We start from the raw sequence: 23,719 nt of genomic DNA on the forward strand, positions 1-23,719 counted from the left end.
GTTTGCGTTGTGACTTTCCTGGAATGACAAGACCTCAAAAAATCTTTGGCTTACTTCAGTTAACAGAGATATAGCATTATATGTCTATTTACTAATCTTGTCAGTGTGATTGCAGAACCATGGCACAGCTGAAGCTAGATCAGCCTTTTGTGCACAAAGACTTGTACCATTGTTTGCTCCACAATGCTTGGCAGTGTGCATCATTCAGCTGTGTTGCTGAGAAAATCATCCCGGCTAGTGGCAACAATGGCGATACACACGGCTGATCTGATTGCCGCACAGGAGTGCTCGCTTTCATCTGTAATGCTGGAAAACAGATCATGTAGCTGCAGCTCTTATCTTAAAGATGGATGCTGACAGCCAACACAGGCTTTGTGTGCTTATTCCTGCTTTCTCCCCTAATCTCTATTTTCTATTATGCACCTCTTGCTCATTGCTGCTGTTCTCTTCCTCATTACGTTTCTCTTCCACCTGTCTCTACACCTGCTTCATGTGTTAGCATGCCTTCTCTACCTGTAAAGTGCCTTTTCCTATCAGTAACAGCTAGTATTTAGTTATTTTGTTTCCTTATTTCCTCTTGTCCTTTCTGTCTTTACTCCTTCCCTCTATGCAGACATCCAGACTACTCATTTTTTCCATCCTCTAACCTCTCCCACTCTTTCCGCTCATTGCCTCGACCTCATCCTGCTCCCTTTCTCACCTTTCATCCTAATTCAATACCTTTCCCTCTCTCAACACTGTTTATCACCTCTCCTTTACACTTCTATTCACATCCCATCAACCCATTTCTTATTTTATCTGTCTCTTTATCGCAGACTTTGTCCAGCTCAAAGAGTCACATGCAGACCCCATTCCCTGATCTTGAGAAGATAGCTGATCCCACTGATGCTATTTTAGGACCTGTCATGCATATTCTCCACCCTCTTCCTTTCCATGGAGAACTGGCAGCCACAAAGAGAGACATGAAACATGCATTCTTCCCTCCCAGCCAGACATTTTCCTTCTGACTGTGACTTTGAAATCAGTATAATTAACTGTATTGTCCGGGGATGAGCTAGTCTGGCAGAAATAGCAGATTTGTCTCCATATGCCTTTTGGAAATAGATTATTTAATTGTCTTGAAGTTTTGTCAGAGGACCTGAAGTAGGTAGAAGAGAAGTTTTTCGAGTTTTTTTAATGATTTTTTTAACATTGCATATCTACATCCTTCACTGAGTACATAAAGGTCACCATAATTCTCATTTCCTATAACTGATTAGTCTCTGATCAAACCCCAGTCGGCACTCTAAGAACTAAATCATCACTATAATAGACATCGGCTGCATGAAAGTCCCCATAGTGCAATTGGTTACTTTATAAAGATTGGGAATATTACTGAGGACAGAGACCTTTACATGATGAAGCACACAAATTGCTTCTATATGATAACTGAAAACACCATCCAATTTTTCAGTTCCATTTCATTTATATGGTACCAAATCACAACAGCAGTTGCCTCACGATGCTTTATATTATAAGGTAAAGACCCTACAATAATGATAATAATGTAAAATATAAACATAGTTGTGCTAAAACACTGTGATAAAACATTGTTGTGCTAAACATTGTGTGCGTGTGTGTGTATGTGTGTTGTTACTCACCTGTCATTTAAAGTCCTGACTTGCCCAACAGCAAGCATTGTCAGGTTTCTTGCTGATCACTGGCATGCTTGTTCAGCTCCTTCAGATGTCCTCATTAGCCTCATAGCACATGTTGTGTAGTGGGATGTGTACCTGGGTTATGGGTTTTTTGTTTTCTTTACAGCATTTTTGCTTGTCATAGTCATAAGAGCACAGGTGAGAGCATTAAATATGACTGTATTCTAGTTGAATCTGAAGAACTTTAGGTATGGTATGCAGTGAGCCCACTGTCATGGTTTTCCTGGTATACATGAAGGAACAAAACAATCAAGAACCATTTGCTTTCACCAGTAATTTTTCTACTTTGACATATCAAAATGTCAGGTGTAAAAACAGCTCAATTAACAGGGCAGCTGTGGTTCAGGTGGTAAAGCAAACCATCTACCAGTCGCAAAGTAATTGAATTTATCCCTGGTTCCTACAAACCATGTGTCGAAGTATCATAGTGAACCCTGACTTGCCATCGGAGTGTGTGTGTGTGTTAGCTAAAAGTGCTAAGGTATCAATATAACCATATGTGTGTGATTGGATGACTAGGACTATAGGCGCTCAAACTGAATAAAATGTGCTACATAATTACCAGTCCATTCGTATTGGTGGTTAAGCTGATAATTTTTTCTTGACAACACCAGGATAAGTGATGTAATTTATCAAAATCATAAAAAAAATCATCCTTTTGGGCTATAAATCTTTTCTGCAGCTTCTGGACAAAAACAACTTTATATACTACTCAGTAAATAGTGTTTAACAAATGGAGTGGAGTTAATTGAAATTTTCTCGGGACTATGGTACGATACTATATGTAGATTTGTGCTGTTTGGTGTCAAGTAGAAAAAAGAATGCAATGCACACAAGTAATGGATTTTTTTTTTTCAATCCATTGTGGGTCTTTAGAAATAGTGCATATTAATATTAATTTTACTCTTTGCCATTTGCCTCCAAATTAAATTATAGAGTAACTCCAGAGAGAAGTAGTTCCACGAGTTATTTTAGTTATCACACTGTAGAAAAAACAGTGTTACAGAACTCCAGACTGGGTTGTTATCAGCCTTTATTAATCCCATATACATGACCAGAGGCATCTTTCCATATCTTGTAGAGGAATCATTGAGCATCATTATCGTCTGTTGTAATCAGGGGTTAAAGTGGGCTGGAACATTTCAAAGACATTCTGTCACCTTCAGTTAATGACCAATTAAATCTGATAGGCAGGTTAATGCATATTACTACGGAATGAGTTAATTTTTCATGTGCTGCAGTCTAGCCTTGCTTCAGTGACAGTATGGAGATTCTTGTTCGGTAATATGAAAATAACCCCATCCCACAGTCCACATACACCCTCATCGCCCTTTTCTTCTCCTCGCTGTGAATGTTTCATGGTGCAGATATAAAAAAAAAGTTGCTTTCTGTAGAGAAAAGGAACAAGCATCAGTGGCGTCGGATTTTAAAATCAGATACTGGATCTATATGCGAAGTGTTGCTCAATTATGTCTTTGTGAGAAGTCCTGCAAAACTAACTAGACTATACAAATGTTCTGTTATTTAAAGGTTATATCAAGATGTTGTAATGTTAATATTAGCAGTATGACTGCAGGTTAAACTGATTAGTTCACAGTACTTTGGTGAAGTTTATAGTAATATGTTATACTGGGCTGGTCGAGAGCAGCTGTGGTGTTCATGGTCAGTGTTAGTTTACATCAAGGGTAGCCAAAATCAGAATATATCAAAGGTGATGAGTGCAAATAAATTCACTCATTAAATTCTACCTTTTATACTAGTTTTAGTATAAAAGCCACAAAAGCTTGTGAAGCATCTGCTTATATTCATATTCTGTATAGTTTTTCATATTTATATCCTGTTCATATCCTGTACATAGCTTGTACTCACTACAGCCTGTACATACTTATAGTTATAGAATATTCACAACATACTTCATACCGTGTACATTATAACATACCATAATAGACCAATTTCTGTAATATACTCACATATCTATATTATTGCTAATATATATTGTAATATATCTATATCACTAAAGCACTTCTGGATGGATGCAAACTGCATTTCGTTGCCCTGTACCTGTGCATGTGCAATGACAATAAAGTTGAATTCTATTCTATTCTATTCTATTCTATTCTATTCTATATCTTGTTGAATTCAGCTAGCTAAACCCACAAAGAACTGTGACTAGCAGCCTGGGTCAAATGATCACAGCCTGTACACAAAGTAAAGCCTACCGGAGCTCACAAAGCAAGATATTATGTGACTTTCTAATCACTTTTTCCCACATTGCACCAGTGCACCAGATTTTATGATACCCCAAGCTGCTAAATCCCACTTTAACTCCTGGTTATAATGAGTGAGAAAGCAAGACAAATTATATGAGTGACAATATCAGGTGGTAAATACTACAGGAAGCTGGCAAATGGAGGTTTGTTCTGATGCCTAAATCTCACTAAATAGACTTCTCTTTAGCTTAGAGTGACAAAAAGTGAAAAGGAAAAAACAAATGAAGCAGGAATAACAAATGTTGCATGCAAAATTCTCACCTTGAACTCGTGTGCCACTGTCAGTAGTTCAACTATCACTAGGTAGAAAGAAAGCGTCACCTGCTAGGCCTCCTTGGCTGATAACATTCATAGCTCGTTTTCAGAGCTAGCATCCAAACGCCCTGCAAAAATGTACAGCAAATCGGGGTGATGCTAAAAAATACTTTTAGTGTGATGCCACTGAAATGCACATAAGGAGCTGCTGGCCACTCAAGTGCTCATCCATGAAGCTTTAATATCAAATGAATACTGAAGATTTGAATATATCACTGCTGCTTTTAATAATGCCACAGAAACTTACGAGAACCCAAACAAGTGAAAAGTGCTGAAAACGTTGAACTCTGTAAGATTTTGAGAATAAATGAAACTCATAGAACACTGTACAGAATGTCTGGTTTATTGGTTGTACTCATACATTTTTAAAATTACTATATGCTTCGTATCTAAAGACTCTCAGATGAACTGTACTGTCTCTAAAGGCAGACATAAGTAACGCCTTGAATACAGAGCAACTCTCACCAGCAGTGATTGTTTGACAATTCAATCTGATGAACTCTGAAAAGTAAATCTATAATTTATATAATAAAGACTTTCATAATGCCACGGTTACTAAAGCAGGATTTAACCTTTCAGGAGAATTTGTGGTGAAGTTTTATTCCATGAGCTATGTGCTCCTGATGAGAGTTGCTTTGTTTTGCCAGAGCTCAGTCAAACTGCAGTTTAGTTTTTATTTGATAATGTTATACACCGGTGGAGGAACAACAGACACTATCAACACAGTTGTGCTTATCTTTTTTCATTTTTTCTTTTTTTTCTGTCAAATATCAGTTTTTAACATAATCTTTTTCACAAGAACAGACTAAGTCAAATCTGTTATAAGTTTTGTATACCAACATGCTCACAATGCTTCTGAACCATTTTTTCTTTTTTTATTTTCATTTGTTGTTTTTCTGTGTGTGTGTGTGTGTGTGTGTGTGTGTGTGTGTGTGTGTGTGTGTGTGTGTGTGTGTGTGTGTGTGTGTGTCAGATCAACATACATCAAAACCGACGCCCCTTTTTGTTTCGTACAGTATCTGCCGGGTCTGCCATGTTGTATTAGAATATTATGATATTCTTTGCGATTAGCAGGCTTATAAAGGCAGGAGGAAAATAAAAAGACCTGCAGTCATGTACACAGGCTTCACTTCACACAGGCAAGAAAATCACAAACCATAATAGGTGCAATCCAAAATGATCTCAGTCAACAAACATATAATCAATTCATTCTCCCATCCTTTACATACGTCTGTCTGAAAACAAGATTGCAGTCATTCTTTATCAAAAAATTCACATTTCTACTGAACTGAAAATCACCTCTTGTGCTTCGAAGATGAAAACTGACCAGACAAATCTACAAAAACAACAAATGCTTGAATAATGACAGACACCTTATTTGTGACTGTGATCTACGTGTAAGTTAATTAACTTTCTTTCATTTAAAATACTGTGTTTCTGTATTACATTATATTTTTTTGTAAATTGTGCAACAACGTCTTTAGTCTACTCTAGAAGGCCACCAGGTGTCTTGGTATATGTCTCCCTCTTTGTCCGTTCAGCAACATTTCGAATCACAGCTTGTGAAAATCTGTGCTTGAAAATGCTCTTAGGTTTTCATGACAGTTGACCTTGTTGTTGAATCATCTCTAAGTAAGAAAAAAACGATGTTTTTAAACTGATGGGTAGAGTCAAGCAAACAGAATCCATAAAGTCACTTCAGCATAGCTGAATATGGACAGCAAAACCCAAACTATTGCACATATTAAAATATATTAAACATATTAAAAAATTACAAACGATATGCTAAAAACTAAAAGCTGGACCCTCACATTACACATAAACTATGTTTGCTCTTGTGTTTTAGTTTGATGATAATTGTACCAGCAATTAAAAACACACAATTTATGGGTTAAATGTGAATCAGTCTTAAGTATGCTACCTACTCTAAAAAATTTAAATCAGCCAGAGACAAAACTGTTTTTCTGTCTATATGTATGCATGTACGTTTGGTTCACACCAAGCAAACATATAGAAAGATTTATACATAAATTCTCTCACCTATGTACGCTGTGAACTGGCTTTGTACTCAGCTAATCTTGGACTGCCTTTCATTGATTAGCCAGACTATGACAAGAAGTTGTGATCTTCAGCTTTATCTTCTGGGTGTTTACGTCCACATGAAAAGAACAGTATCAGAAATTTAAGGTACGATCATAAACCTTCTAATCTCACCCCATACAACTCAAATGCTACAATACCTGATTTAAATTTGACATTTTTCCACCTTTAAGGTCATTTCCTTAGTTCCAGTACTGGTTTTAGATCACTCCTTTGACTCTCCTATCTGACCACTTGCAATGTATCCTGCTGTGAGTTCACAATGTGCCAACATCAAATCAATGTCATTAATCAAACACACAGTGTTGACGTCTTAGGTATGCTCTGTCACGGTTCTGGGTCCATTGGACCCAGTATTTTGAGTTTATTATGTTTTGGTTCACTTTTGCATCATGGATTATTCTTTGTTTCTCTGGTACTTTGTGTTTCAGTTATTTTGGTGTTTTGGATTGTTTCTCATTCTCTTGTTGTGATGTTTATTATTATTATTATTATTATTATTATCATTATTAGAGTTTCATGTTTCTATTATCCATGTTTTAGGAATGGTGGTTTCATGTATAGTTCAGTTCCATGTTTCATTTTCTGTCTCTGTGTTGAGTCCATGTCTCTGAGTTGTGATTCATGTTTCCTGTTTTATTGTGAAAGACTTTGTCTTATGTTAGTGTGTGCAGCTTTGTTCCCCATGTCTCGTTAGCCCTGATCTCTCCCAGCTGTGTCTCCCTTCTGTGGCCCATTTCCTCATTACTACCCTGTGTATTTAAGCCCTGTGTTTTCCCATGCCCAGTGTCGCGTCGTACCCTCAGATTATGCCTGTGTGTTTTTGGTTTCGGGGTTCAGTCCTCACTTCATGTTTTGTTTTCTGGCCAGCAATAAAGCTGAGGTTTTTGAGTTGCATTCCGTTTTCTGAGTCCTGCATTTGGATCCTCCTCTCTGCCTGCCCGCACACAGAGCCCTGACATGCTCAGAACTATGCTCACCATTTTTTAACATTGATTGGGTTTTGTACTTTGTCCACTGGGGTTAGACGGCATTGAGTTTTAACAAGTTCCGCAGTGCTGCCAAAACGATGATCTATAAGCTCAGCCAAATTTAAATAGGGGATGGTTTGAGAATGGCAAGGTTGTGCTAAGGAGTTGTGGGATCGTATGTTTGAATGTATAATTTTTAATCTGTGTCACCCTTTTTGTCAGGCTTTTACTGTCCTGCTGCATTTTCCTGCATCTGCTAAAGGGGATTTATACACTGTTCTTCTGAAATGGAAAAATGGATGTAAACACCCTCAAAGTACTTTTATAGTCACTGTTTCATTTCAAATCAAGTTCAGAGCCAAAACAGCAAAAACATATGACTATTCTAACACTCCATTGTATTCTGGTTGAAAATCAGCATCATAGTCATCAGTGATTGTGACACAGATGAGTGTGCTAGAGAAGTCCATTTATGACACTGTTGTTTGGAAAAAAAACCCAATATAAATATGAGATCTGTTATAGATATATCTTATATTTCCCTAATCCCTGATAGCCCAACGCTAAATGACAAAACAATAAAAACAATAATGGCTGTATTACATTATTGTCAGTCTACTGCACATTAAGAACAGAGTAGCAGCAATGCCTCATGGATTTGCATGTTATATACAGAGAGCATAATACATTTTTCTGGTTAGGTATGATTTATGGTGTTTATTTACATATGATATGTAGCCTGGATTAACATATTTCAACTTCAACGAAAAAGATCAATGACTTCAAAATGAAAATGTAATATTCCAGTAATGTAGAAAAATAAATTATATTACTTGTATTGACATGAGGAGAATGATTAGTTTATATCTAGCACCTATTGCAACCACTTACTCTATACTATAATGAGCTTTAGCAGACATATGGTTATGACTATCCCTGGCACTCTTACTGCCACTTAACTTCTCTCACAGGAAATACATTATATGGGCAGAATAAGTGCTCGACGGTGTATTAAATTAAAGGGCATTTGATAGAAAAATAAGTGTAATAAAACATTTTAAATCATCCTTCTTTTTAACATATCAGGGATTGTTTTAAATTAACTGATCTTTGACAAGTATACATTATGCATATTTTACTCTTAGTTGTGTGTGCTTTTTTTTCTTGCTTTGCAAAAAGCTGTGATTGTTTATAGATCGCACTCCTCTGCACTTTTATAACCCTCAATGATAAATACAAGTCCAGCCAAGTTTGTGTAATATAATTATTTTCATTTTCACCTCTGTTTTTATATATATATATATATATATATATATATATATATATATATATATATATATATATATATATATATATATATATATATATATATATATATATATATATATTTTTTTTTTTTTTTTTTTTTTAATCAAAAGGTCAATCTGAAATTTCAACAATATAAAGAAACTCATTTAGATGTATAGCTTCCTAATGCTAACATCTTTTATCACAGCTACCCAACTATTCAGAAAAACTGTGATTTTATTGAATGCCTTGACCAACACATGTACCAATTTATCAGCTACTTCCTCATGAAGGAAAATACCTTCATGACAAAAATGGAATAATTCTGTCTCATAATCAGAAGCCTTCTCATCGATGTGAATCCCTATCCCACCACTTTTAATACATATCTACAAAAACAGTGATATATATAGTTATCAACTCTTCTTTTACATTTGCAGTTAGTATTGTAATAATAATGAACTAACCTGGCAATGAAAAAGTAAACGGCAGCTTTAAGTGACCAATAACAATATGAAATCTAAAGACAAATGCCTTATAATTGCACCATCAGTGAACGTTTCTGTGCTTTTGCCATTGGCAGTAACTTTTTATTCAGCAAGGACTTTGAAGGAATAACAATCATCTTCCAGGGGATATTAACTCATGCTTTTAAATTGTGTTGCTTTAATATAGCAGTTGACTGTCTACACTGCAATAGATCCCGCAGACCCTGACAGAGCCAAGTAGTAGGTAAATGAATACATGAATAATGACTAATTTTGACTGAATAGAAGAGCAGCTTGTCTTTGTCAGTAACCCAAGAGCTTCATTAGTAATTGTAAACAAGAGTTACATCTATCAGCTCTATCAACAGACTCTATCATCAATAACTATTGATTAGCTTGTCAACAGTCAGTGTAGAAGGCATCTGTCTGTGTTCACTGGGTAAGCAAATACAGCAGTCCCCTTTTATCCTTTCCATATTTATTGTGCCATATTAAGCGTAGTTTAAATGACACTGTGCTTGATTGCTCTGTGTGTCAGTATGTGAATAAAAGTTTGATTGCTTTGTTCATTTTGGAATGTAATTATGCTGCAGTGAATATGATTTTCAGTACATGGGGAAAATGTGTATGTGTGTGCTATATTTTTATTGAACTTCACTGAATCTCTGGTACCTTCACTCTTCTGCTTCCCCTTCACACAGTAATGTGGGTATTGCTCTACATCTAACCAACATTGTGAAGATCTATGCAAAAGTTACTTGCTGATAAAACTGTGCTTACACCAGCTCGGAAGTCTCCAGAAGTTGTTTAAAAGTAATTAACCCAGCTTTTCATGCCATCCTGTCATGAGACATTTTTGCGTGCATTTATAGTGAGAGCACTGTTTGAACAGTATGAAGTGTTTTTGGGTCCCAATGTGGACTTATGTGTGACCTCTAGGCCACCCGGGTGCAAACAGACACAAAACACGCACACTCACATAAACACACACATCTAAGGAGCTTGGAAAGAAAACCTTTGACCTCTCATCCAAGAAGCTTCTTCAGTTTGACACTTCTCGCTTTTCTTTCAACCTCCTTAGATTACCATGACCTGGATGACTGAGAACCTTCACAGACATAAACACATACAATCACATACTAGACCAGTGCTTATCTGCTTTGACTAAAACCGTGGCTCTTGCGATGGTTTTTCAGTGAATGATGACCGATTACAGCATGTGCAGTCCAGCAGCCATCAATAGCCCCAAGTGTAGCCATCAGCAAGCCTTCTGGTGGTTGATCATTTCATGGACATTGTCTTTATCCACTTGTATTGGTCCTCTGGGATAAATTATTCAAAGTTCTGAAGGCATTCAGTAAGTTACAGCACACCTACAGTACATACAGTAGGCCTAATCTACATGAACACACATACAAAGCCTACTACCATACATACGTCAATAATAGAACAGTCTCTTTTTTCTTTATCATTCCTTCTAGCTTCTGTTTAGACTCTCAGCGCACTGGCATAAAAGTAAGGTTTCTTTCAGAAACTTGATTTAAATAAGTTTAGTGTTCTCTCCCCTTTGTTGCAAAATTTATGATCAAAAAACGCTTGAACTGATTCTTGGCCTCATGTGTTTGCTCCTTCAGCTGTGTTTCCTGCCTCAGAGACGATATTTTCTCAGCAGGTCAGCCTGCCACATGTACTTCCTCTCAGGGAACCTCTCTGGGATCTTAATCTTGCGGAAGTCTTGAATGCACTTTTCCAACTCCTCCTCAACTGTGAGCTTCTCTTTTGTGGGCCTTTTCTTGCAGCTGCTGGTATCACGGGAGCTGGCTGTAAGAGTGCGCAGCAAGTCACTCTTGCGTCGTTGTTCAGACTGCTGGACCATGGTGACAGGGCCCTTTTTCAGCGGCCTGTCCAGGGTTTGGACATTGGCACGGGGATGCGACTGGCGACTTACTGGGCCACAGATGACTGTTCCCTGGGGAGAGCTGGCCTCTGACTGGCTCTCAGAGCTAGAGGTGGAGAGCTCATTAAAGGAGGTGCCGCTCTCACCCTCGCCGTCACCTTTGTGGTTCTTGCAGCAGCAGTCACATGGAGGGGACGACCAACGTGATGGACCACCTGGAGAGAGAGGGAAGCAGAGCGGGAGCCAATATTAGATGCTACTTTTTCCACCTTTTCTTTTCTTTTAAGACCAATCATTGTGAAGAGAAAAATGAGACAGTAGCACAAAGAGTGGCACAAATTACAGAGACAGGAGAAGAAAGGAAAAGTAACAAGCGCTACAGACAGACAAAGACGAAAAGTCAGCTAATGCCAAATGGCAATCACATTAGGACAGAGTGACATGACATCGGGGACAGCTGGCTGGCCTCCAGTCATAGAAGTGAGTTGGCTGACTATGTGACAAGCTTGTATTGTTCAGAGAACTACCCTCATAGATTCACACTGTCATATGAAACAAGTGGAGGAGCTAAAGCCTTTTGAAAACAGACAATGAAGGTCCAGATTTATACGTTGTAGCCTACATGTATTCATACTAAAACAGTAGGACGAAGAGCCAGGACAATAAACAATCATCTACACTGCAAATATGTGTGTAACCGAGGAAGAAAAAAAACAATGTGAGCAATGGTCAGTTTTAAGACAAACAAATAGCAGATTGCACAAGTTTGATTCCCCTGAAATGTGTAGTCTTATTTGCCATCATACTGTATTAATCTCTTTAACAATGAAACCAAAGGACAATGCACAGTTGTGGTTAGTTTAAACAGTGAAAACCACAATTAAACCAAATTTATGTAGCACATTGGAATCAATGTGAGCCAATCTACATCAATAAAGTGCAACTTGTATGTAGACACATTGTATTCTGGTTATATTCCTATATAAAAAGGAGATTTTACAACACCAGTTTAGCTCAGCGGGTTAGCAGGTGCCCATCTGCTGTGTGGCCAGAGACCAGCAGCCTGGGTTTGAGTCTGACCTGTGGCTCTTTACTGCACGTCTTCTTTACTGTCACTATCCAATAGTGACCAAAAATAATATTAACCTCCTAAGACCCAAACTCTTCCATGGCATGCGTTTTTAATTTCTCTTTGATATTTAGGCTGATTGGAACCTGGTGAATGTAAAAATAAAGTTATACCAGATTTTTTTTTTCCTAATTTTTGTTTCTAAGAAAAATGAGAGCCACATATGAGGATATTCATTTAAAATTTCAATAGAACAGTTGCAGTATAATTTTCTCGTAAGTGGATATCAGGCCCTTGTAGAGCAAGATTTAGTATTTTGGTCTAAATAACCCAAAATGTAATGTCCACTAATGTGGACGCCAGGTACTAGGAGGTTAAAAAAAATAGGTTCTAAGAATCTATAAAGAAAATTCTACTTTAAGTCAAAGTTTTGGCCTGACCCTGAATGCAAGCAGTGATTTTGAAGGTGAATTTCTGTGTGTATATAGATGGCAGCAGACAACAGATTTTTGGTGATTTATGATACTTGTTTGTTCCATTATCTCCAGCGGACTGCATGTAATGGCAAACTGCAGACAGTTATCAGACTGACACCATTTTATTGCCATTTTATAATTGTCTTGATGCACATAGACACTTTGAAGCCAGGAACTGACAGTGAGTACTCTCAGACCTGGTCCTTATCTTTGAAGTAACCATGTCAACCCTGACTGACAACCAACAAGCCATGTCTCATTTCCATCATGGCAACAAAATTGCAAGTTTATTGTACTCGGTCATAATAATTTTTGTTGTGGTTTGGTCTACATCCACTTTTTTCCCTTGTGTGACTGTAGCATGAAAGACCCCATATTTAGTATTTCCTCTTTCGCCTTTTTGTGCATTTGAAAGCTCCACAAAGTGACAGGGCCAAAACGTGTAACTTCTCACTTTCTGTCATTGTTTCTGTTGTACAAAGACAAATCTTCATGCACTTCATGAACTAAAATCCAAGTTGACTTTTATTATTATTATTAGTTGTCGTCGTACTAGTAGTAGTAATAGTAGTAATAGTAGTAATAGTCACCCCACATTTTCCAACTGTTGGAAAATTGTTAGTTAGCGACGCTAGCCACTTTGTATATGGCTAACATTACCTTTAGCTTTGATGGATTCCTGTGAAGAATGCTGCAAAGCTAAGGAGCTATCAGAAACTGTAGAAACTTTAAGATAATTTAACAATGAATATTGACTGGATGTGGGTTATTGTATTTTCCTGCTTTGTTTTGATTTACTCTAATTTAAGCTGATGTTGTTTGAAACACGTATTAAGAAAATTGTGGAGTTTATTAGTGTTAATGGGGTTAAGCGAGCGGTCTCACATAATTGATCGACTCCAGAATGGAAGCAGTTGCTCAATCTAACCGCTGCGAGAGCGTACAATAACCTGAAATACTCAGGAACCAGCGCAGTGCCACACCTCTCCCTGCAGGAAGCAGCCATTTATTTTTCATGCTAACCTCCTGAATAATTGAACGGGTATCTGTTGCTGATGGACTTCTCTCTGTTTAGCGAAGCGAGAGATCAAAACCCCCGAGGCTAACACACACATGCCCCCACCTCCCTTTCTGATTTTGAGCCCCACCCCTCACCTCCCCTCAGCTCCACACACAAGCTCTGACAGGACTCAGCTTTCCACGCATCTTCTGCTCATCACATTCAATAATACCATTGTTTCTTTTCATGCTGCTGAGCATTTCACTTCAAACAAGATTGTAGAAGACTATAAATAACTCTGCTTAAAATAAATGCCCCCCTGCTTTTAATTCCCTTTATACTCAGCAGCATGCTTGGCTCGTTTCTAGACAGCAGAATGGAAAACAATTGATCCATCCAAGATTTGTTCCTTCTATTGTTCCTCATAAATAGTCACAACTCATCATAACTACATTTTTGTGAGTATAGTTAGAATAGAAATTTATAGTAGAAGTTATATTTTGCTGTGTATGTTGTAAACAGCTTTGACACTGAATCCAAAGCGCACACCCAAATACACTGCTGCCTGCTGTATATTAAACAAAATTCACCTTTCAAAGTCCTTGACAGAAATGGAACACAACACTCTACCAGCAGTGAATCTCTTTAATTACCACTGGCATTTAGAGATTTAAACTTCCATGCACACATTCACAGAAAAGATAGAACATGTGATATTTCATTTCAACTTGCAGTTTTACAGGTATAAACACAATTAGAATGAGATCAGAAGAAATAAAAAAGATGCACTCCTGGCTGCAACGTAGAGGATTTAACCCCATGATAGCCATCTCGTCCCAGCTTTTTTACTGGACACATGAGTTAATTTATGTCACTCTGAGTGAAAGGCTCCCCCCAATTAATGAGATGCAGGCTTGTAATTGGTGACATGAAAAATGGTCTTATACCCTGGAGAATTGTCGAATCTGCTAGTAGCCAATCTGCCTGTCCACATAAATTTAACACAATGGGTACCACTGTTACAACAAATCAGTAAAACAGCGTGTCGTGTGTGTGTTTGTGTGTGTCCCTGTGGCTTTGCGTCTGTGCATTTGATATATGACATTCTGTTTAATCTTTGGCATTTGGTAATTATATCCAGGTCTATTTAGCTTTTTATCCTGTAAGTCTTGACATTGACATGCTGCTTTAATTCACAGGTACTGTGAGTAGCTATTAGCCTCGCGAACATTAAAGACTACAAGGAGGAATCTGATTTGTCACTTTGACTAGCTGAATTTCCTGTTAAAGCTTTTACTTCAGAGAGAAATTGGTTGGCCAAAAAATCTAATTGAAGACACTGCTTATAAGAGCTTACAAGAACAATCCAAACCCTGGTCATCAAAATTAAGGAAATAAATTCACGGTATGTCTCTTATCGTCACGTGAGCACTGTAATTACATGTAATTACATTACTTTCTCCTTTTTTGCACTTGCTCCTAGCCATTGATTTGTATTACATATGTAAACTACATCTTTGCATCACACTATAAAAACTTGCCAGTGTAACTGATCCAAGCCCATTGTCACAACCCTGTGAGGTCAGACTTCATTCATATAGAACTGGGTTAATATTTCTGTTCATTCTCTGTTAATACCACCATCATTTATGTTTTGGTTTTTTTTCCAATGAGTATTGCACTGATTTCCATGTTTTCTCTGATCTGCAAATAAGAGAAATCTCATTTACCTTAAGTGTGATATCTCAGATGCCCTCAGTCCAATTTTGCATCACCATAGATGCATTTTGACAGTGTGTTTTACAGCTTCAAAATTTACACTGATGGAAGCGTTATAATTAAAGGTCAAGGTTTTAGTGTTTGAAAGGCTAGAGCTGCTACACAAACTGATTTTAATTATACTGGGTAGGAGTGATTCATCTTGTTGCTGAGTGTCCCAAAGGATGCTTGCATCCATCACTCAGGTTAAAATTTGTAATTAAAAGTTTGCTTGTTGTTTTTTGCCTGAGGTTGTCTGAACCGTAAGATAAATATCCCTGCATCATCTACCTAATGAGCAATGACCATGTAGAGTGAGTCTTTAAGCCAATGGTGTGACCTATTGTAATGTGTTGACACCTGTGCTGTATAACGGGTGACCTTGCATGAGTTGTATTCAACTCTAACCTAATTTCATCGTACAAAACGGCCAGGTACAATTATTGTCACCTTAGATGAGTTAAGTTAGTGAGACGTTCTCTCCATGGTTACATGAAACTCTTTTAAATGAGCCTCGCTGTCAAAACCTAACCAGAGATTCATGTATTCCCACCTATCCCAGCTGTTACAGGACAGACCAGTCTATTTCAGGGTCAGCTGACCCAACATTCATATCTTTAGATTGTGAGAGGAAACTAGACAAAAGTTGTCAAGTCCACACAGAAAGGCCAGCTGGTGGATTTGTGCTATAGACCTGGAGGTGACAGTGCTACCCACATACCACCAAAGGAGAGAAGAACAGAAAACATCTTCCATTCAGTTTTTTTTCAATCCACATGAAAATAAAAGCAGAAAATTATACTTTTAACTTTGTTGAGGAAATAATAAAATAGGTTAGGCCTATAAATTAGACTCACTAACAGGACAGAAAGAAAACTACTGACTTTATTTGTACCAAAATAATACAAATTATCATGTGCATTTTCAACACTTCTCTCACCATAAAATATTTGAAGTCGTTTCAGAGTCGTGGTGCTGGGCACATCTTAAGGCTGATTTATAAAATCCACTCTTTACACTCAATTAATTCATGTAGCTGTGGTTTTCACAGAAGATAGACACAGAAATAGAATATGCAGTACAATGTGTAGTATTAGAGTCCAGCTGCACAGTTAGATCAAAAAACAAAAAAAATTTAATTAAATTAAAAACAGGTCAGAGAGGTGGCCATGTTACCCAGTATAAACTCATATCCTGGGTTGAGTTCGTGAATTAGAAGTGCCTCGAGAAAAGGGCCTTGATCGCCAAACAGCTCCAGTGACAGACAGTAAAACTGTTGTGTTATTGAGCCTCTTCTGATTGTGTTAAACTAATAAATCGAAAGCGGAGAAATTTCTGTTATTTCCTCAAAGGTACCTTGGGTTAAAAAGAAATTTGTTTTCAGTAACGCCGACTCAGATATAAGTCACAAAATATTATCTTTAAACCATGCACTCCTTCAGTCAGTTGAAGCATGTGTAATCCATGAGACAAGTAAATATGTATGTAAATGCTATCTATATTATCCTGTGCAGTATACGTATGGCATTGTGTGAACTAATGTAAGCCTCATGCATACATTGCTTCAGGGCTGAGTGCATGATGGTGTGTGCTTCTGTTAGTGCAGATAGAATTCCGTACTTTGTGTGTTAATGCTAATAAGTAACATGCAATATATGATATACTGACTGTGTGTGTGTGTGTGTGTGTGTGTGTGTGTGTGTGTGTGTGTGTGTGTGTGTGTGTGTGTGTGTGTGTGTGTGTGTGTGTATCTGAGGGAGAGAGGTATACATCAACAGTTCGCATGCCCGCCTTTGGTCATCCCTCAGTGTGTAAGCGATATTGGCCTTGGAACTAATATCTGTACACTGTTGGGCAGAAAAGGGGATTCTGGTGTCAGGGCGGGCTCCCATTCAAGTCATCAGAGGTGTCAGGCTGTCAGCTATGCCTCTGGCCAGAGTCACTCAGAACACACACTGCTTCGGGTGTGTGTCTGCAGGAGACGTATTCTATGTGAAGCAGATGATTTATGTGATCTCGTGTTGTTTCTTTTCCGGGCAGGTGGGCAGGAGGTCGGACCAAAGTCTAATGACTGTCACATGGTATTACATGCACACACAAACACACAGTGCTTCCTGACAGGTGCCTGATGTATTAATCTCAGCAGGGCCCTCCACAACTTGTGTTAGCCCTGGCCAGTAAAAAGACTGAGCTTGTCACAGCACACACAGCACATATAAAATGAAATTAATGTTCTTATTACTAATCCATACATTATCTATAATTTATTTCCAACAGCTATTATTTAAAAAGGCTTGCTCATTTTCTTTGTCAAGCAGAATTACAACGTGTTTTCTAATGTGGTTTTGTCGAAGGGTCCAGTAATTATGTTTTAACAGTTAGGGTGGTCATGCAAGCATACAGTACTGTGCAACAATCTTTTTTAATTCATATTTGGCTTTTTAACCATTATTGCTTGAAAAAAAAATTCTTTAAGTCGTCTTCAGGATTAGTTCTCCAGGCTTCTTAAAGGACATTCAAAGCGCTTCTTTGAATGTTGGCTGCCCTTTTTTTCTGTTTTAAGTCAAGATGACCTCATACTGCTTCAATAATGTTGAAATCTGGGGCTTTGTAGAGTAAAGTCTATGACTGATAGTATTCCAATGTGTGTTTTTCTACCCAGGTATGCTTTAACTGCAAAGGCAGTCTGTTCAGGATCATTGTCATGCTGAGAAATGAAGCTGGTGCCAATCAAATGCTCTACAGATAGTATTGCATGGTGGATCAAAATCTGACAGTACTTTTCTGTGTTAATAATTCCATCAATTTTGACAAGATCCCCAATATCACTGGCTGAAATACAGCTACAAACCACAACATCTCTCAGTTTCTCTGTCAGGTCTTTCCTGGATTATCACTAAAAAAAAAAAAAGAAAGAAAGAAAAAAAAATTCTGAAAATGGTACAAAGTACAAGGACTAAACTAAAGATGTAGTCGATTTCCCAAGAAGCGCATTGGAAGCCCTTTATAAAGCCTGGAAAACTACTTCTGAAGACCACTTTAAAAAATTACAAAAAACTCTGGCTCCTTGGAAGCAAAATATGAGGAAATAAGGGGTGACTCAAGACTTTGGCACACTACTGCAGTATAAGCTGAGATATTCTAAAATAGAACATTACCATATATGCCTAATCATTTTTCATGTAATTTGTCTTTACTGAGAAAATCTTAGTTGGCATTTTGCACACCGCACTCAGTGACAGGTGGTGCTTCATCACCCTGATGAAGAGAATAGCAGTCCAAAAACACATAAACATACTTTAAAATGTCTCTAACAGCCCATGCAGCAGCATTCAGTGCCATTGTTTCCAAATATGCGTGACATGTTCAAACAGCCTCGGATATTTACCCAAATATGCTGGTTTGAGAAAATTTGAAAAATACAAATCTGCTCTTCTTAAACAGAGCTCCAAGCACACAAGGCAGAGGCTGCTGGAGTATTTGGTGGTCATAAAAACGTGAAAGGACTTTTTAATGACTCTTGAATGAGCAGATAGAGACATGCTGCACATTCATTTTGGAGCCTTTGGAGCCAAAAAGCCTTCTCTTTTAATTTGTTTTCTTGTTGTATTTCCATTTTTCTCTGCACTTCCTTCCCTTCTCTCCTTCTCTTGCCATGCCTCCCTCCTTTACTCTCTCTCCTAAAGCCTGTATCGATGGGTTGGCGCATCAGTGGAAGTGTATGGACGATTGCCCTCTGATTGATTTCTGTCATATAGCCTCTCAGCACTCGGAGGCTGTTCACTGGAGATAAATGATGTTGGCACAACAAAAGCAAATAAACCTCTTCTATCTATCACTCCCTCACTCTGTCAGTTTTTTCTGCCTCCCACCTCCCCTCTGCTGTCTGCATCACTCTGTTTCTGTGTCATGCTCCCTACCTGGGTCTCTCTCTCTCTCTGTCCTCCCTTTGCTTTATTAGTTCCCCCGCCTTCTTCTATCAGTCTTTCTGTCTCAGAATAAGGCTTCTTCTATTTCCATAAGTTGTTTCTAGTATTTTGTTTATTCTCTCTAATTATAGTGCTTCGCACCACATCTTGGCATATCAGCTGCCCCTTGACAAAAGGTTTTCTGTCAGATACCTGTATGGTTCCTCAAGTTTTCTAATGGAGCGCTTCAGTGAAGTGTTACAGCCAAGTTACTTAACAAACAACAAACAAATGATTAAATCTTTGTGGAATTATAACAGCAGAAAATACATGAGCAGCTCAAAATGAAAACTCACTCATTCGAGTTGAAACACATTAATCACAGTCATTTTGACTGAGATTGTAATTTTACACGTTATGTCTTTAAGGGGTATTTTAACAAGGAACTGCCCCAACAAGTTCTTTTGGTGTACCCACCTCCACTCCTCCTCTTACATCTCTTCTAATTCTGTTTGGTTAAAGTTTTCAGAAATGCCTGAATGCTTCTAGTTGAATTCTCTTGAGAAATGGGAGTCAGAATGCATCATGGTCACACCCATTAATCTTTTGTGATGGATGTTCCTCTGTATGAAAGTTGAGCGCTGGTACAAAATGGAAGCGACGTCAAAGACTGACAGTGACGGCTTGCGAGTCGCTTGGAACGGCCCTGTGCTCTAATCGTCTCTGAGATCATTTTAATTTTGCAAACTAAACTTTTTTTTACTTTAACTGAGACCAAAATATAGTCAGCCGAGGCAGTTTTTGGTGAAGAACATTATGCCAAATAGCAAGTAGGAGTAATGCAATAATGAACTGTGTAATATAGCACTGTAATGTGCTATATTACACACACTCATTGTGTATGTGTGTTTTTTTTAATATGATGCATGGATTCAGCCTGTAATTCGATCACAAACTCAGCCGTTTACTTTCACTCAGTGTCAGATAATTTCCTCACAAGAGCACTCAAATAAGCTGAAATAATCCCACAAAGTTGATTCAGTTCATCTGGATGCAGCGTTTTCCATGAGAGAAATGTTCCATCACTCATCCAAGTCACTTATTCAGTCTCAGCTGACTGCCGGTTTCCCCAGACTGCATATCGACTGCATAACGAAACTAGCACCATTGCCTAACAATGAGTCACAAGATCAGTTTCGTGATTATTAATATGCAAATTATTATGACTACTGATAAGTGGCCATGAGTGCTATTCACAGAGAGTCGGGGAAGTGCTCTAATGGCAGCATGGTACAATGGTGAATCTCTTCCTCAGTTCAAATAAGTTGTTCCCTTCTTCCATGCATGATCTCCGTGACTCCCGTCCAGGTTGTGCAGGTTCTCATCAGTGAAAAAGTGGCTACTGGCGTGTAAGTAGACTGTGGGTCTCTAGCTGGACAAGGTGGCTCTTATATGTTGTACCACCCATTAGCATTGTTTGTTTTCCCAGGTGTATAATTTACAGCAATCCTCTTGGCATTTAACTGCATACGCTATATTGCTCTGTTTGTGCCAGGGATCTTGATCCTTGGTGTTGATCCATTTTTGGCATATTGTGTTTTGGGATTTTGAGGCCACCAAGATGTTGTTTTTTGTAAATATGTGTCTCATTCCTTTCCTATGAAAAACACTCGGTACATGAACCAAATACACTGAGCCAAATAAATTATTGATCATGCATCAAGACAACACACCATAAGAGGGGGGGAAGCTCACAGCTGAAGATAATTACGTGTCGGCATCCTAACTTAAAGGCAAAGAAATCTTAAACTGCTGTAAGTGCTTTAAAACTTGCACAACTTAGTGACAATAACTGGTGAAGTGTCACCTTCAATCCATGCTGATACTTTGTGTTTGCGTGTTTTGATTTCTCACTATTTACATGTCTTTTCAGAATTGTAAAATAAATGCAACCTATAAGTTAAATGTACCATTCAGAATAAAAATGTTAAATACCAAATGTTTACTTATGAGTAGTATGCAGACACTTGTATTAGATGTTTTCTTTTCTAAAGCTCTACTGGGAAAGTTTGGCTTAACGCAAGCTTCACCAGGCATGCTGAGTTTTAAAATAAATGCCTTTTCCTTTCAGCTAGCCCTCGAGTTCATGTTTCTCTACAATTGAATTGGTTGGAATTTCAGTCTGTCATGGTCACTGATTTTGGTCTCAGGGTTTTCACTTTAGGTTTTTTGCACTGATCAATGTTAAATGTTTTCTGTTTGGTGTCTCTGTTGTTCTAATGTTGTAAGTATTTGAATTACTATTTTGATTTCGTTATCATTAAAGTATCTTGAGCTAAAGTTGTATTTATGTATTTGTGTTCGTGGAGATTGAATTCCTGTTAAGAAGATTTGCTTTTCTTGTGTTAGTTTTTATCCTTGGCTCTTTCATTCAGCTTCAGTTCCCACTTTGTGTTTGCTATTTGTGTTTCGTTCTGGCTGCATCTCTTCACTTGGCTTAAGTACTCTGGTCTCCGTTTCCTCTGCATTTACGTTTTGATTTAGCTATTATGGATCACTTTTTGTTGCACCTCCAGCATCCTGTATTTGGGGTCTTAACTAAACACTAAATGCAAATATATGAGACTGTGCATAACCGTGCGGTATTCATGCAAGACAGTTTATTTTGGCACAAAGTTTCAAGACTGCAATTCGGACTGCAGGCTTAGGATGCTGCATATCGTTCTCTCTTTTTTTTTTTTTTTTTTTTGTTCGTGCCATTGGTCCACCCGATGAAAACGGATCATATATTTTAGTGCACAATGTCACAAGGATAAGTTACAAGTGTCTGTATCAGAAGGCTTACACTGCCACGCTCCCAAGAACATCAGCAATCAGGAGACAAGTGGTTTGAACTGCTGATAATTTATTATATAGTTTAAAACTGAATTACTAATGTTTCTCAACCCAGTATTACTGCAATCCCTGGGAAAGTAGAGATTATATAACTGAGGCGATCCAAGCAAAAACAAAGCTAAGAGAAAGTAAGAGTTTGCTCTTCCTTTGAGCATCAAACTGATCTGAGGCACCATAGAGAATCAATCAGAAAAGAGGGAAAATGAGACTCTGGCTGCACTCTTTGCGATTTTCTGGGGATGTGAGTCTATTTTCTGGTTCAGAGTTGGTATCACTGTTATATAGTGTATGTTATTTTAGCTCAAAAGCTCAGACAAATGCGTTTTTGGATCCACAAGTCAGTCAGCTTTTCATCGTTAGTAGAGAAGCTTCTGGTGCTCTCATGGCTTCCCAAGAAAGTTCAGTCCCTTAGAAACTAAGTAAGTAATTGTTTTCCCAATCACCTTTAGGTGACAAACATAATCCCTGGCTAAAATATTTACAATACTGATTTTTTACAGTGTTTATTTTTTTTCGCTGGGTAATTGCTGTCAACGTGTTTTACTATTACATCTAACTTAATTTATAAGTTTTACAAGAAGCACATATTTAAATGAAGAGTTTCTGTCTGGTTAGATGTTTTAAAAATATGTGCACAAGATTTTTTTTTTTTTCTTGGCTCCATGCGGAGGTCAATAGAACAACAATTACAGTTGGCAGTGATTCAGCATCTTGCTCAAGGACAGTTCAGCGTGATAGATGCTGGTCAAGTCAGGAGTCCGGACCTGCAGCAGCCTGCTTTACATCTCTGTCTGGCTATTAGCTGTGGGAAGAAGCTTGGTTGGTCAGATATTGATTAAACTCTTCCTGGCCCCAGGAATGAGCTCTTGGTAAAGATGTTAGCTGTCAAATGAAAATTCAGCATATTCTGAATTAAAGAGGCATTTTTCCTTAACTGTGCTGTTTGTTCAAAGAATATTTGCAAGGTTAGCACAGTAGATAATTGGAATGAAGCGTTTCTCCTCCATCCCCGTCTTTCTCATAATGCAGCATTATTAGTCCCTTGCAAAGCAGTGTGAGCTGATGCATTTGACTATCCTCTTAAACAGGCCTCTTCTTTAATGCCAGCATTTTCTCACCCCTTCATTTTAAGACTCTGTCTCTTTGTGAGTGCGTTTCTGCACTCGTGTTTGTTTTGTGTGTCTGCTGGGTGGAAACGCTCGTCTTACCGAGCAGGTGTTACATTTGGCTTCTGAGAGTGACACTACATGCTGACAGGAGTTTCCATTTCTTGCAGCACCCCCTGAAGGGTTTTTGTGTCCCTCATTCTTCCCGCTTATTTCCTCACTCTCTTTCTCTTAGAGTGTCTGTAAATTCCATATTATAAAATGCAGTGTGTCTATTGTTAGACTGCAGTCATCGAAAAGTACATATATAACACAAAGCCAGAGCATTCTACAGATGAGAAAAAAAACTTACAGGATTCATTCTTCTAGATTACAAAAGGTATTTCTGCAAATTGATTAAACTTCTTGTTGTACTTACTTTTTCTCCTTTCAGTTTCATCTCAAATGTAGAAAAATTGGAGTATTTGCAGAATGAAGGAGAA

General features: G+C 38.0%; 1 protein-coding gene across 1 annotated transcript in view; it reads right to left on the reverse strand.

The window, feature by feature from the left end:
* Positions 1 to 8,938: 8,938 nt before the first annotated feature.
* The window catches only part of kctd16b (potassium channel tetramerization domain containing 16b), an 87,780-nt gene continuing 72,999 nt past the window's right edge, over positions 8,939 to 23,719 (reverse strand). The window contains exon 2 of the mRNA XM_085421018.1: positions 8,939 to 11,240. Within this exon, the coding sequence (XP_085277144.1) occupies positions 10,777 to 11,240 (464 nt within the window). The 3' untranslated portion in view covers positions 8,939 to 10,776. The remainder of the gene's footprint in view (positions 11,241 to 23,719) is intronic.

The sequence above is a fragment of the Rhamphochromis longiceps genome, linkage group LG10 (genome assembly GCF_057381845.1).
Source record: "Rhamphochromis longiceps isolate RC_006_pf linkage group LG10, R_longiceps_female_GT1.1, whole genome shotgun sequence".
NCBI classification, from domain to species: Eukaryota; Metazoa; Chordata; class Actinopteri; order Cichliformes; family Cichlidae; genus Rhamphochromis; species Rhamphochromis longiceps.